Genomic DNA, 15,113 nt, shown 5'->3' with positions numbered 1-15,113 from the left:
AGCATCATATAGTATGGGACACATGCGTCTAGAAGGTAGAAACACAGCACTCTAAATTTAGTATTTTATCAAGCTGATTATTGTGATCATATCATGCTGACTGAACTGCCGTCAACGTTGAATCATTTTCAAAATTATTTTTAATTTGGGCAATAAACCATTGATTTTATTAATATGAAATAAACATCAAAATGTCACTGGCTTTAAGGTGTCAGTATATTGGGAATGTGGGTCTGTGTGCATGGAATGATTTGGGCCTGCAGGTGTTTCCTTCATAACTTACAGGCAGGAGACGAGTCAACAGGCTGCAGACAGTGACTGGTTTTTGTTAAGGACGTCTCATGAATGCGTTGTGAGGGTGCCTTATTGCACAGAATAAATATCGCCAATGTGTCTCAATAAGAATCCGGATTGGTGTCAGGGAATAGGACTTATTGACAGAAAACCACCAAATAGTGTGTTTTATGTGTACCAGGTCTGGACGGGGTGCATTCCTTTGTTAACAAAATACACACTGAAACCACTTAGTCTAAATATATCATAATAAATACAGCTGTATGACTTTGTCCAATCACCAAGCTTTTAAATTCTAATCTTCTAAGTCTCACCTCTGAAAGATTCCAAATAATATATATTGCCGACGAAACGGACATGTTGAACCAAGGAAACTTTTTGGGGTTTTTGGTTGGATTTAAATCTTAACTCCTTTGAAGTTGAAGGTTTGAAGACAAGATAAATGACATTCCAGGGGGAATAACTTCCCGTGGATGATGAAAAGATACAGAATGGATCACATATGGGAGTTTTCCTTCGCACGCCGATATTAACATTAAATAAAAAAATGCCATTAGAAATCCTGTAAGGTAATGCGTTTAAATAAATCAATCCGGGAAAAAGAATGTGGGCCTGGTATCAGTTGTCATAATTTTTATTTCATTTTTTCCTCCTCATTTTGACAAGATAGCCAATTTAGCCCAGAAGACAAAATAAAAACCAGTACTAGTTCTGTACAATTCACCAGTGATTCACACCAGTATAGCTTACAATATACCAACATGAGCAGATTTACACAACGACGAGATAAAATAGATTGTTTCTTTTACATTTTCTTTTAATGCCTATAAAACCCAGATATTTGAGTTTCAATGCTGTCAAATCTGGATTAAACAGGGTTAAAAGAGTTTGATTTTAGTTTTTTGGTGCTGTGCAAATATGCTCTTCTCCATACCTGTATATCATGCTATCCTAGCACAGTCACCAGTACACTTCATATAGCAGTATGTACTCGATGTGGGGTCACTAATAACACAGACACATTTCAGTTCAGTGTTTTGTGTCTGTAGCAAGACAAGTTGCAGTAATGTTACACCACCTTTCATGTGTGTGTCCCTGGGGACTGTTGGTTGGAGGGACATTTTTAAAAGAGTTACACCTGAAAAAAACTGGGATTCTAAGCACAGAGGTTCCAGTTGTGAGGTTTGTACAGTATTGTATAGGAACAACTGGACACAAGTGGGACAGTGAGGAGAAGGGAAGGAGACTGACCCTGTCCTCACAGACATGATGTCCTTCTCTTCCTCTCAGACGAATAGGAAATATCCAGTTATAATAAGTAAATCCTCAAACCCCACCTTTTTTGTTTGGCTCATCAAAGTGAATGCTGGAATAGAATATCTGCTTGTTCTAAGTGTTCAGTAAACAGGAGGAAGATTGTGACTGCTGAAACAACACAAAAAATAGAGCTAGCCGTTAAAAGGGTTAACTAAGCAGAGAACTTCTTGTCTGCAGTGGGCACCTAGACAGAGTTGGATTCTTCACATTTGGAGTCTTTAAAACTGTCTCAGAGAGGAGTCGAGGAAGACTTTACGAAAGAGAAGATGTGACAACTAAAGGAATGAACAGTGGGTGAAATAGTGGAAGAAAAAGGCAAAGGAAGCTTCCTTTAGGCTAGACGCGAGACTGTCCTCAAGTCTCAACACCCGTCTCTCCCTCAGTCTGCAATTTCTGAGACGGAGGAAAAACGGGTCGGGATGGAAAAGGCTGTTTGTTCGAACCGATGCCGTCTTTAGTGTGAAAGTCCTTGTTGAAAAAGCTGTTTCAAAGAGATGTGGAGGTTAAGGTCACATCCGGGAGTCACAACAACACACACGTTATCAAGCAATGTATTGATGATGGCTGCTGGTTGACGTCTAAGTCCATTTACCCAAGGAGGTTTCATACAGATATGTCACAGATAAAACGCAGTCTGATCAGGCTCTGATGGCTTCGCTTAAGAGTGCTATTCCGATAAGACAAATCCACCCGATGGCGACAGTTCCAGATTTATTCACCTGCATGACAGTATTCCGTTTGGAGGGTTTTTAACCTTTTAGAGCCGGGATCCCAGGAATATGTCTCATATTTTAAAAAATCACAACACTTCCTTTTCGCCTCTGCTAGTCTCATCTTTATATTACAGTCCAAAGAGAGAAGCGGCCAGGTCCATGGTTCAGGAAGTGATTTTGTTCCGTTCTTGTATTACGAAAGTCACAGTGGTGGCTCCAAAAGGACATGACATCTAATAATTCTTCACAGGCTGTTGTCAAAGTATCAGAGTTGTTGTTTTTCTCCTTTGATGTAAAGCATTCAGCTTCAATAACTCTCGCATGTGCTGATTCTCCATTACCAACAGTAAATAAAGGGGTGATGTCTCCCAAATAAAAGCATTTTCTGATTGGTCAGCTCAGCTGACGCTGGACTAGTGTGGGCGGGACTGGGACATCATCTTAAGCCGTGATTGGTCGATGACATCCAGCAAGTTTTTGGCATCAACTGCAAGAGCGTGAGCCGCTGTCAACATCTGCTTCTTATAGTCCTGCTGGAGGCTGGAGCAAAGCACAAAACATACACACAACATCACGTATACATATTGGTACTTGTGCTAGATGAGATTTGTATGATTTTAAAATCTCAGACTTTGGCCCCTCTGTGAAACCATCAAATGAGACTCGGTAAAAAGTATCTTCTGTTAGTATGTTTTCCACTGACTTAATATGTGCCCCTATGGCTCTACCCTCTAAATATTTACAAAAAACAAATAAAATATAAGTTATGAATGTTAGTGTCTATTAAGTTAAAACGTTGATGTTTTGTGTAGCAAAGCGATGTAAGTCAATGAAAACGATTGTTTCCTTTTTTTAAATGTTATTATTTGAATATACCTGGTCATCACATATTGTTGGGCTAACTTCATCTTCCCAATAAGCTCTGCCAAGTCAGAGTTCAGAAGTTTCTGTGCCATCTCAATCTGTTAAAGAAAACCACAGTTCATCATCAATTCAGTAGGATTAAGTCCCAACATCAACAGATGCTGAAGTGGATTACAAACCTTTCAGGAAAATTCGGAAACATTTATTCCACGCAACTCAAAATTGATAAAAAAAACACAAATAAGTGTTTTAACTGTACCTCTCTGTGTGTACTGGCTGGAAGTTGTGGTAGAGTCTCATCCACTGTGGCCAATAACGTCCTCAAAGCCAGACCCACGTCCTGAAAGATTAGGATTAAAATTATCCATCACAAATAGAAAGTTAGGAAATTAACAATGTTGAAAAATAGAATACAATAAAATAATATATATACACACACTATATACACATACATGTCATAATGTCATAATGTGATTTATAAAACATTTATGAATAATTAGTGTGGAGGATGAAAAAGTTTAAAAACAAAGTGACTTCAATTAGTAAATGCCTGCAATTAAAAACATCTAGTAAAGATACATTCACATTTGTGGAACTTATTTATTTGAAAGGACTATTTAAACTAAGCCTTCTAGAGTTCTAGAACAACAATAAATAGTGTAATGCGTTCAAGTTTTAAGACCCAGGCTTGAAGCTCAGGAGAGAATAACTGTGCTGTGGTTACCTTGACCATGGGAACATATTCCTCTGGAGGAGCTGGTTGAATCTTGCTCGACATCTCAATCACAGCTTTGACCAATCCTGTCACATTCTCGTACACCTTGTCGTTGGAGCGGTCCAGATTGGCGGTGGGGGGCGGGCTTATCTCTTGGGGCTGCAGCTGATGAGAACAGAAAAACAGCAATGAGTGACGTTTGGACTGAATGAGACCCGGGTGAACACTACTTTTTAAATGTTTGTGAATTTGAGATGAACAGGAGAGGCAACGTAAGAGTAATGCAGTTTACTATTTTGGCCACTAGATGGCAGTAACACACTTGTAGAAATTTATACAACTTTAAATTAATAAAGTTTGGATTATCAACTAAAAATTCAAAGAGTTCAGAATCAATCTGTATAAAACATGAAACCCTATATCACTAAGATGGGGAGAAACCTTTAAATGAGTAACAAAAAGTGACAACAAAGGAGGTCAGTTTAAGACAACAAACACAACTATGTTGATTTGGATGTTAGTTTTGATGTTAGGCTTGAATAACTGTAAAAATACAAAAACTGAATAGAATCTACACAAAGTGAACAGCATTAAACATGTATTTTATGTGGGTATGAAAACATGCAGAATTTAATTTGCTGGACAGAAATATAGAAGAACTGATTCAACGAATCATAAGAGTCGGTGTGATCAACAAGCAGACGAGACGCACGGTAAACATCCACACAGTATGCTGCTTACCCTCCAGGGCTAGAGGTCAACAGTAAGGCAGAGAGTAGGAGGAAAAGGAGAAGGAGAGAGGGGAAGGGAGCAGCCAAAGGAGAAGAAGATAAAAAAAATGTATTAAAGCATCAAAAACATGCAACCTTTTAGTAAACATATATTCATGTCAAACATATATTAGCATGTTTGTGTGTGTTACTGAATAAGTGTGCGCACCTTGACTCCCTCGTTGTAACCGTCACCGCTATTTAGACAAGTAAGACTGCCCACTTGGCCCTGGGCGGCGGGTCGAGGTGGCTTCTTTGGAGGAGCTGCATGCTCTGCAGAAAATCAGATATTAAAATGAAAAGGATTTTGCCTCATAGTTTTAGTCTCCTGCTTACTGGTTCTGGGGAAATGCTACTATTACATTCCTGAGCAGCTCTGCCTGAGTGAACCACAGCAAATTATTTATTATTGATTGATAGATAGAAAGTTTTAGTTGTCCGTGCCACATTTTAAATTAGAATCATATAAAACTAATTCATTAAATCCATGATAGTGGGAGACAAAGAGTTTGTATGCACGGTGAATTAGAGCCATTAAATAGCTGAAGGTGTGTGAAGTACATACTGTGGCAGAATAAAGAGAGAAAGAGAAGAGACATTAAAACACTAGCGGCTGTATGTAATCACTGACGGTTCCAGCATGTCTATTACCTGGTTTTCCAACGGGCTGGTATATGTGCTGGTTTCCTGTCTGCACAAACAAACACAACAACAAAACACTGGGTTAGCCAGTCACTGGCTGGATATATTTTAAAAAGCCTAATTCATTTAGTTTTCACACAACAGAAGGTCGAGATTTGTTTTTGTTAAGGAGCGGTTTTGATTCTAAGAGGTGTGTGTGGTCGAGCACAAAAACAGGGAAACAAAATCCTTCGTCAGTGCTACTCTTTAAAAAAACAGAAAAAACAATTTAATTTAAGGATTTAAAAGTTTTGTAAGCATTGAATTATGCCACAAAACTCCCTTATGTTTGCCAGATAAGATATATCTACTTTCTTGTACTTTTGCTAAATCTCTATTGTCTTTTTTCTGTGTGAGAAAGCCATCAAACTGTCACACGCACACACACACACTTTGTGAACCACAAACCACAGCAATTCACTGGGAGGAGGACAAGCAGAGATGAATTACAGAGACAGAAATATCCGGCCCACGGCAACTTCAGACTGCTAAAACAACTTCTACTGGCCTGGAGCACGTAACATAGTATAGATTGGGAAAGAAATGTAATCACAGAAAAGCTTTGAGGCAAAACACAGTGATTCCATTTCCTCTGAAAAGAAAAACATTAGCAGGGGAAACAAGCGATGAAGTTACCTTTCAATGCCTCTTGTGTCAAACTATTTTAGAGGGCTCACTGCGTGTAACCACAACTAGGTGGTGCACGTGGAAATGTGGATCGGGCATCGTAAATCCTTTCAGTTACACCCCAGTGCTCATATAAAAATATCTTATATTAAAAACAAGTGAAAAGCAAAGGAATGATGTCTTCCTTCAGGAACACTGATCATGCTGCATGATTGCCCATGATTGAATATGGGGATAGCTACAGAATATTTTCCTTTTTGAAGATCAGACTAGTAGGTTCTTGAGTAAAAAATAACCATTGGGTCTCTAAAATGAGAGCAAAGAAAGCAGCTTTTCCTCAGAACCTAAAAAAGAGCTGATAACTTGAGCCTTTTTGCTTGAGAAATGACTTGACAAATCATCAACAGGCTGTTCAACGATACAAGATCTATCAGACAAACATCATCAGGAATCAGGAAACGTTTATTGCCATAATATGTCAGACATACATGGAATCTGACTTGGCGGTTGGTGCATGACGGCAGACAATGTGGTGCAGGAATAAAATAAATATAGAATTATGATAAAATATAGTGAAATATATGCTATGGGTTAGTAAGCTAAAGCTATAGGTTAGTTAAGAAATAAAGATAAAAATAGAAATAAAAATAAAGATAAAGTGACACACATCGGTGTTCTTCTCGAAATCGCTATAAATCCACCATGCTTTCCTCATTTGGTACCATTGAGGTTGCAATGAGAGTGTTATCAATGGACAGAGTGGAGCAACTACAAGCCCCATGCGTGCCGAGTCCCAGCGAGTAACGCTGGGACAGAATAAAGACGGCTGCTTATTTTCTTCCAACACAGTCTATTAATAGCTGGCGATGTTATGGGAATCCATTGACCCCTCGTTGCTGACCCAACCCCTGACAGGTCACTTCCTGTCCCTGGATCAATCCCCTCAGCTCTAATCAAAACAAACACATGCTGCAGCCAATGGCAGGGAGTCCAACCAAAATGTGGACGTCTGTCAACAACTTTGAAGAATTGCAAACCTTTTTGATGCGGTGAGAGTGGCAAATGATTATGATTTTGAAAGTGAAAGTTTAAAAGAGTAGTATGTGAAGTAGAGTTCAATCAGAAGAAATACCTCAACGTCACTCTGGTCAAAATGGCTTGTCTTCTAAATGAGTCTGTGAACCACTGCTTGTTGTGGTCCTGCTGCATTTATGAACAGCATCAACGTACAGTGAGACGGTTGCAGATAGAAAACAGCTGCAGAAAGTAACTTACTGGTGGTTGGAGTCCACCGTCTTCTCTGTCCAGACTCCCTCTGGAACTTCTAGAGTCTGGTTTCTAAACACACAAATAACGATAAAATGTCCATATGATAATTCATAGTACCTTTACGAGCAGTATTGAGCTGTGAATCCTGTGATATTCCCTGAGACAAATACCCTGTGATGGCGTATCGTCAGCTCAGGGTGAGTCACATGTTAGGTGCATCATATGGTGAAAACTCAGTCACTCAAACCAGTACATTTACGGATTTGCTAATTTGAGTTCCATGTTCAGAACAACAGAGGAATGCCATATAAAGCGATTTCACTGAAAGTATACATGACAAAAGGCTCTCTGTAGTAAGTACATTAATGGCAGTTTGCACTCTGTCCGGGCCAAAAGTCACCACTCAAGTTAAATCATAAATACAACAATGATTATATGAATGAGGAAATGAATGCATAAATCACAGCAGGGGGCTCACATAACGTTTTTTCTTTCATAATCATTGTACACATCCAGTCTCCCTGCTTGAGACTAAAATAAAAATAGAAACACATTGTACAAAGCTGCAGGCTCCAAAAGTTCCTACACAAAACACATTTTCTTTCCAATAGAAGCACAACTTTTCATTTTACTTTTTAACACCCGAATTACGAATTCTGCAACTCCGACGGACAAATAAAAGCTCACACAAACACCAAAACCCATAAAGCTCTCACACCCTTCTGTGCCTACCAGTTTTCCAAGACAGGACATGAAGACCATCATTGCCTTTGAGTTCATCAAAGTCCTCTGATGAATCCAAGTTGTTTGAGGTGTTTTGTCTGCGTCGCTAGCTGGTCCTGATCTGGTTCTTTCTCTCTCGCTTTAGCTCTGTCTGTCTGTCCACTAGTCTGTGCCGGCAGTTTCATCAAGACAAGAATTCTGATTCAGATCCAGCTTCCTGCCTCCAGCATACTTATATGTGACTCTGACGCATGGAGAGAGGGAATGAGAGGAGGAGGAGGAGGGATGGAGCACGCTGCCAACGAGCAGTCAGTGCCTGAGCACGTCTAGCCTACTCTCCCTAACGGTTTCGCACCCCTCTGAAGTGACAATGTAAACAAAAAATAATTAAAAAGCCAGCCTCCACACACACACACACACACACACACACACACACACACACACACACACACACACACACACACACACACACACACACACACACACACACACACACACACACACACACACACACACACACACACACACACACACACACACACACACACACACACACAGGTTTTCAGTAATCTTGTGTGTTGGCAGTCAGTGGCTGTGGATCGTTGACGGGGCTGTCAGATTGTCTAAGCCCATCATTAGCCCGGAATTCACACAGGCCACACCTGCCTACATCTGCTCTGGCTCCGATAGCAATGTAATGCTTAAATTCTAAGACTAAGATCCTGTGCATAACAGTACACATAAAAAACATAAACCTAGATATCTTTAAACATTTCTAATCCCGCAGAGACATTAAACATTCAAACATACTGCAGTCCGTTGATAAAATAATTTGATGGTATGTATCAAATCACGTCCTTTTCGGTATTTCATTAGTAAGAAACTCTTTTTGTACACACATTAAATCTATTGACAGAGATGTCAGAGCCTCCTCCAACAAAAACACAACAACATGCAGCATGAAATAAAAATACATCCACAACATCAACTGACAAGTCAAAGACGATAACAAAGTAAGCTTTGCATCCCGGATAACGCTAACGCTACCACGCATTAGAAAAGCTGCACGATGCAGGCACTGAGGTGTCTTGAAATGTAGCTATTTTATTAGTTTTATATCTCTGTAGTAATGTTTTGGGTTATAATTGTATGGTGGCAACATCAAGCCTCTAATAGAGGACTGTATTAAAATCAACCCAAAGTCAAATGTCACGTTCTGTAAGCCGTATCTGTGAGTGTGCATTGTGTGTTACCAGAAGCCTCTCCTCCTGCTCCAGCCACCTCTGGTCCTCCTCCATCTGCTGTTGCTGTATCATCAGCTGTTCCTCCATTACCAGGCACTGCTGGCCTACAAACTGCTGCACGTCTACTGCCCTGTCCTAAACGCACACACGTAAAGACACGCACAAGTGCAAGCATGCAACAAAAGACAAGTGTTGCCACAGACGTGCACACCAGCACATGGACGAACGCACAGTCACAGATGAAAAGACACACACACACATCTGACTGGTGAGCATATTAACTAAGATGATGGACACACACTTGGACATGGACAATTGCTTTTAATCATGTAACAATAATAACTTTGTGTGGACTTGTTATGCAGGTGGTACTTTTTGACAGTTTCACGTAGCCTGTAATGCTACAATTATTAGGATAGAGAGACCTTCATATGTTAAGACATTTTGATCAAACTGAACAGTGACTTTAGAAAAGTAACCTGCAGTGTCCAAAACAGCAATCCTGTGTGTGCACACGTGCGTGTGTTTGCTTGAGTGTAACGACTGGCCTCCTACCTCCATCGCAGAGCCCCACAGTGCCATGTCGTGCCCATGGGGATGTGGAAGGTGCTGAGCGTGCGAGTGGACGTGGTGGCGGGGGTGCGTGTGCGCGTGGTGTGTGTCCAGCATCGTGGCCTGCGGGGGGTACAGGGCACTGGGCACTGAGGGGAGAGTGTGAGGGCCGGGGTACCCGGCCATCTGATCCGGGAGAGAAGGACAGGGAACAACACACACTTTTAGTCTGTTTCCAGTGGTCTTTTAACTACAACTTTCCTCCAAACTGCCGCAGATTGGAAATATAAAAGCAACTATATACAAAAGAACATCAGCAGCAGAAGAGCAGTCGGTGGAGTTTTCCTGCGTACCTGGTAGTGTCCGGGATGTTGGGGGCTGGGATAAAAACCTTCACTGGAGCGAGGACTGGGATAGCCTGGTCTACTAGGCTACAGACAGACAGAGAACAAACCTTAATGTTCATCCCCACTCCGCCCCGCAAATTGAACGTGACAAGAAGGGTCACCAGGGCGTTCAGACAATCAACACACAAACCCCTCGCAGCGGGTTGTGTGGCTGGGTTAGCTGTCATTCAAAACAGGAAACACCCACTGGGCTGCAACTCAAGCAAGCGGTTAGTTGAAGTGGCACAAACTACGGTCACCATGTTGAATTATTGAGATCCATGGATGACCTACATATTCTATTCAATATCGCTGGAATAATGGGACCTATGGTTAGACGTGATGCAGATGAGTAAATAAGAGTGTTATGGTTGCACGTTCACCAAAGACCTTTCTTTCAAGCAACTTCTCCATTCCTTTTTTTATTTTGAAAAAAAGGATGTATTGTTGTCGAAGGCATGAACAAAATGTGGAGTGAAGTATTTTCAATGTGTGGCTAAAGGAAAATAATATAGTTGGGGAGAGTGAGTCTGCAACTCATCTCCATTCTTTTATTTTCCTTTGTTGGGCACAAGTAGCTAAAAACAGAAGTGCTTGGTGAACCCACATCCTTGTTTCTTCTCTTGGTTTCTTGTGATGGAGCTGTTGAAAGTTAAACAGCTTCCCTCCGTGGAATGATTTTAATCTCACTAACACAGAGCTCATTTCTATAACAGCAGTGTTGTAACTTCTACCTTCCACAGTCTCTCATAGTAGCTTTCTCTGGACCACACCTCCGACAGCAAGACCGACACAAAGGCACACAGGGAAGGAAACAGACAGCAAAGAAAGGGAGGGTTGGAAGGAGAAAAGGAACAACAGGAGGAAGGGAGGACAGAAAGAAAAGCAGACAAGACAAGGAAACTGAGGACGAGACAAACAGGAGCTTTAAAACCTCTCCGGCAGACAGAGAGGGAAACGAACAGCATGTTGTGAACATGCTCACACATCGAAGGACACACAGTTCCTCAATCAAAAAATGATGCCTAGGAAGTTTGAATCTGTCCCAACAGATTCACTGCCCTACGGTAGCCAATGCAAGTTAGAGGGGGGTTTCTCAGGAAATACCCGTTTTAAATGAAAAGAAAAACAACAGACACACAGACTGGACGGTGGAGTTAATGAGACAGGATGAGACAGGATGGCCAAATGGACAGAACCTGGTTACTATGTGGAGACGTTGGGATGAATGCTGCAGGGCCTCGCACAGTGCTGGCCAATTACCGGCAAAACAAGTAACAGCAGAAGCAGTTTACACAAATGTCTCAATGTGGGCCAACTAACGGCGAGGAGAAGAAGCGGCAAAGATGAGGTTTATGTTCCCCACACATTTAGCATCCAAGCAGATTGTGCTAATGAAAAAAATAAAATGCAGCATTAAGGGCAGTATATTTTGGACGCACACTGGCTTTTAGAATGAACTCGGTGTGAGACACGTTCTTCTGTCTTGAAGAATTTTAGGTATGTTGAGAGGCTCAGTGTAATTAAGATTTTGTTTTTACTCCATGTATCAGTCTAAGGACCAAACCGTCGACTCCCACAGAGACTCATCCATCACCAAAAAGGGTCACATTGCAGTCAAAAAAGAAAGGAATTTATTGTAGCTGCTGTGAAGATTTAACGTCTGAGTTGTCACCTAGTTGAGGGCCAAACAGATGGAAAGTCTTGTTTCATACTTTTTCTGTCATTTATCTCGAACTGGTGCAAAAAGTATTGTTTTTGAGGATTGATGTTTTAATTGGGTTTGCAGCACTGCAAGTCATAATTCTTAGCAGAAGCCTACAGTAGAGGGTGTGTTGATGTTAAAGCTGAGCGGGAGGACAAACACCTGCCTGAACAAGCCTGTAGTAAAACTAATGTCCAGCATTCAGCCAAGGTGACAGAGGGCCGGCTCTGTATAAACGGGCTTAAGCTGAGGGCTTCAGGTAGCACTTTATATAGGTATAGTTACTCTCTCAAGCCTAGGCTTCACTTTCTGAAATATATCATAGATAATTTAATGAGACGGAGTTTGGTAGAGAATGCAGACCAACAGTAATATATTGAATTACACTGAGTTACAGTTGAAGCCCTTTCCTCTTGAACGTGGCTGAGTCCCAGACTTGGGAATGAAAAAATGTCGTATATTACATGAAAGCATTCATTTTGGTTTAGGTTCTAGCTTGTCAAGCTATGATAAAAAAATTTAACTTTATTTTAAATCCATCGTCTGAATGAGGAAACCGAGAGATGTTTTGGGGTTAATTTTGTGAGTATTTTATTTTAGCTCATGCCTAATAAACTGTACCTAAGTTCAAGTGTGAATCCTGACCAGGATAGAAATAGAGTGCAATAATCCAAGGACACATCAACACAGATGTCTTAAAATAAATAAAATAAAACATGCCAATAACAAACATGCTCATTTATTGTCACTGATGCTGGCAAGCATTGTATTAAAATCACTGCACTCAGTTATAATGGTCGGATTGAGTTATTGAATCTAGTCATCAAAAAATGTTGCAACGTTTGTCAAACTGTCAAGTTAACACCTGGCACGTGGCGCAGGTACAGAAAGAAACGGGATGATGACCAAATGTCTAACAAGTGCCAATTATTAATCAGAGAAAATAAAACTTCAAGAAGCCTGAAAACACAATTTGCTTAATTATCTTATTAATATGAGCAAAGGGGCCAGAGAGAAACAGACTTCCTACATTGGAAAAGTTTTTGTTATTTCACTGAAATAAGCTGTTTGGAATTGTCTGTGTTTATATAACTGGTTTAAAGTGGGCCAACATATAACAGTTGCTGCGTTGTTGGCTTGTGTTGCCAGGACACGGTCAACTAAATCTCACCAAACCACAGCTACACAGTCATGGTGAAGAAGTTACTCTGTACTATGAATATTTAATATTAAAAGGGTTATAATGGGGCTTTAAGAAAGGAATCATGAAAGTTGTTGATGTTATTGTCTGTGGTCTGTGGGCAGCATATTTGCTGTTATTAAAATGATTGCCCAAATTATGGACAACATGAGTAGAAAATTAAAGTATTCAAAGTTTAATAAAAGATCAAAATGATTTTCCTCAGAATGAAAAGGTTAGTATTTCCAGTATGAATGTTCAATATTCAAAAGAGTTACAAAGGATCACTATAATCTTGTTTTCTATGCAGGAAGCCAAGCTGATCATTTCTGGATTTTGTAAATCATTGACCCCAAGGTGTCAAAATCCGTTGCAAATTTTTTGATAAAGACAAATAAGTTAGTTAGAAACAGCTCAACGGTACACCACCTGCCTTCAGAGATCTAGACATGAGTCTTTCGGAGCAAGTGACGGGGAAAGGTGCATTGCCATTTACAGGGAGGCTTGGCATTCCACCCGGTGGACGGTGGTGAGCGGAGGGCAGAGTGCAGGCAGAGGGGAGCGAGGGGGGGGCAGGAGGGACCAGCGGGGGCCTCCCACAGGACTGCACAGCAGGGTGTTGGTGCTGGGGGTCAGAGTCGGGTTGTGCCGGGGTGCTGGGGTTAGCTCGGCAGCCACTGTGAAAATTGCGCAACAGCAGGCTTTTAAGATTAGAGTTTGACTTGGGCAGGGTGTTTTGGAGGGTGTGGGGACAAATTTTTGACACGCTGTGGAGAAGAGAGTTATGGTCAGGGCTAGACTGGGTGAGGATTGGGGAGAAGCGCCAGGACTGGGAGTGTGAGCTGTTTGACTTCGGCTGGGATGAACAGAGCAGGTGGCACTCAGCAGGGGGATTTGTCTCGTGGGGGCAGCTGCCATTTGACAGTCTCTCTAAACCGCTGTGAGGTGCTGGGTAGAAGTTGGTCTGTGAGTGTAGGGACAAGCTGGCTTCGGATTCAGACTGGAACTTAGTGCTACCCTCAGAGAAAGAGCTATTGTGCAAAAAGAGCTTTTGAAAAAGAGGCGAATGAGTCTGAGGATTGTGAGGAGAGGAAATGTGGTGAGGAAATAGCAGAGCTGATGAGTAGATTGGAGGATTGGGCGGGTGGGAAGAGGTGAAGGGAGACGAAGGATGAGGGTTTCTAAAGCAGAGGGAGAGCTGTGAGGCAAAGCACTGGTTTGGATGGCAATGGTAGTGGGGCAAAGGAGCAGACAGACTGGATGCTGGCTGCAGTGAGGGACGACGGCTGGGCTGCAAACAGAAAGACAAAAGACGGACGTATGGAAATAATAAAGGTAACCTGGGAGACAGAGATATGTAGTAGACAAGTGAGAGGGAAGGGTCCAAGCACACACAGAAATATTATACAACTATAACCATAGCCATAGAGCCACAGTGCCTCTAAAGCGCACCAATTGAGCAAAATGAAGTTTACCCCCTTCAAGACATTACAATTAATTGAGTCGTCAATTAAATAAAACACATATAGTTTAATTAAATAAAATCTGAATAAAGAGTAGGTCAACTGCTTCACTGACCGCTAAAAATAAGTGATCTCTCAATCGTGTGAACTAAACTGTTCATGACATACAGCTTTAGTTTTAACCAACGAAACAGTTAGCAGCAGCAGGGGCATGGTGGCCGGAGAGGGAGGGTGAAGCAGCAGCTGGGGCAACAAGCTGTGACGTGGGGGTTTACAAGGCGAGGTGGGAGTTGGGGTGGAGTTTTTTGGACTTAATAACCATTTAAGAAGTAATGTGGAATACACATAACATGTGTAAGATAAATCAGAATGTGGTCAACGGCGCAGTCAGATGCAGCAACTTCCTTTTGTTCTTTAAGGCCAATACAAACCTTGACCTGTCCACTGTAGAGTCATCATCACACTGAGATATCACAAGAATAGAGGCTGGCAAAAATAATTTCTAATTTTTAGATGCAAAGAAAATGAAATTAGAACATCTAATAAAAGCTGAAAAATGTCACAGGTTCAATGGCCTTAGGTTTGCACCTTAGCACAGGACTTAGCTTTG

At 41.3% G+C, this 15,113-nt stretch overlaps 1 protein-coding gene across 11 annotated transcripts in view; it reads right to left on the bottom strand.

The window, feature by feature from the left end:
• Positions 1-150: 150 nt before the first annotated feature.
• LOC119197006 (focal adhesion kinase 1-like) overlaps positions 151-15,113 on the bottom strand; it is a 48,429-nt gene continuing 33,466 nt past the window's right edge. For 5 of the 11 annotated variants that reach the window (XM_037452867.2, XM_037452871.2, XM_037452870.2 and 2 more), the window contains 11 exons: positions 10,123-10,200; positions 9,773-9,955; positions 9,227-9,352; positions 7,257-7,319; positions 5,325-5,364; positions 4,843-4,946; positions 4,645-4,653; positions 3,913-4,068; positions 3,448-3,528; positions 3,201-3,286; positions 151-2,864 (listed from right to left, as the gene is read on the bottom strand). In XM_037452867.2, coding sequence (XP_037308764.2) covers positions 2,738-2,864; positions 3,201-3,286; positions 3,448-3,528; positions 3,913-4,068; positions 4,645-4,653; positions 4,843-4,946; positions 5,325-5,364; positions 7,257-7,319; positions 9,227-9,352; positions 9,773-9,955; positions 10,123-10,200 — 1,053 coding nt within the window. In that variant the 3' untranslated portion in view covers positions 151-2,737. Of the gene's footprint in view, positions 2,865-3,200; positions 3,287-3,447; positions 3,529-3,912; positions 4,069-4,644; positions 4,654-4,842; positions 4,947-5,324; positions 5,365-7,256; positions 7,320-9,226; positions 9,353-9,772; positions 9,956-10,122; positions 10,201-10,889; positions 11,059-13,473; positions 14,332-15,113 lie in introns of those variants that run through there. The other 6 variants (XM_037452869.2, XM_037452878.2, XM_037452877.2 and 3 more) reach the window with 4 other exon arrangements.

Source organism: Pungitius pungitius, chromosome 11 (genome assembly GCF_949316345.1).
Source record: "Pungitius pungitius chromosome 11, fPunPun2.1, whole genome shotgun sequence".
Classification (NCBI taxonomy): Eukaryota; Metazoa; Chordata; class Actinopteri; order Perciformes; family Gasterosteidae; genus Pungitius; species Pungitius pungitius.
This window is presented reverse-complemented; position numbering and strand designations above follow the sequence as displayed.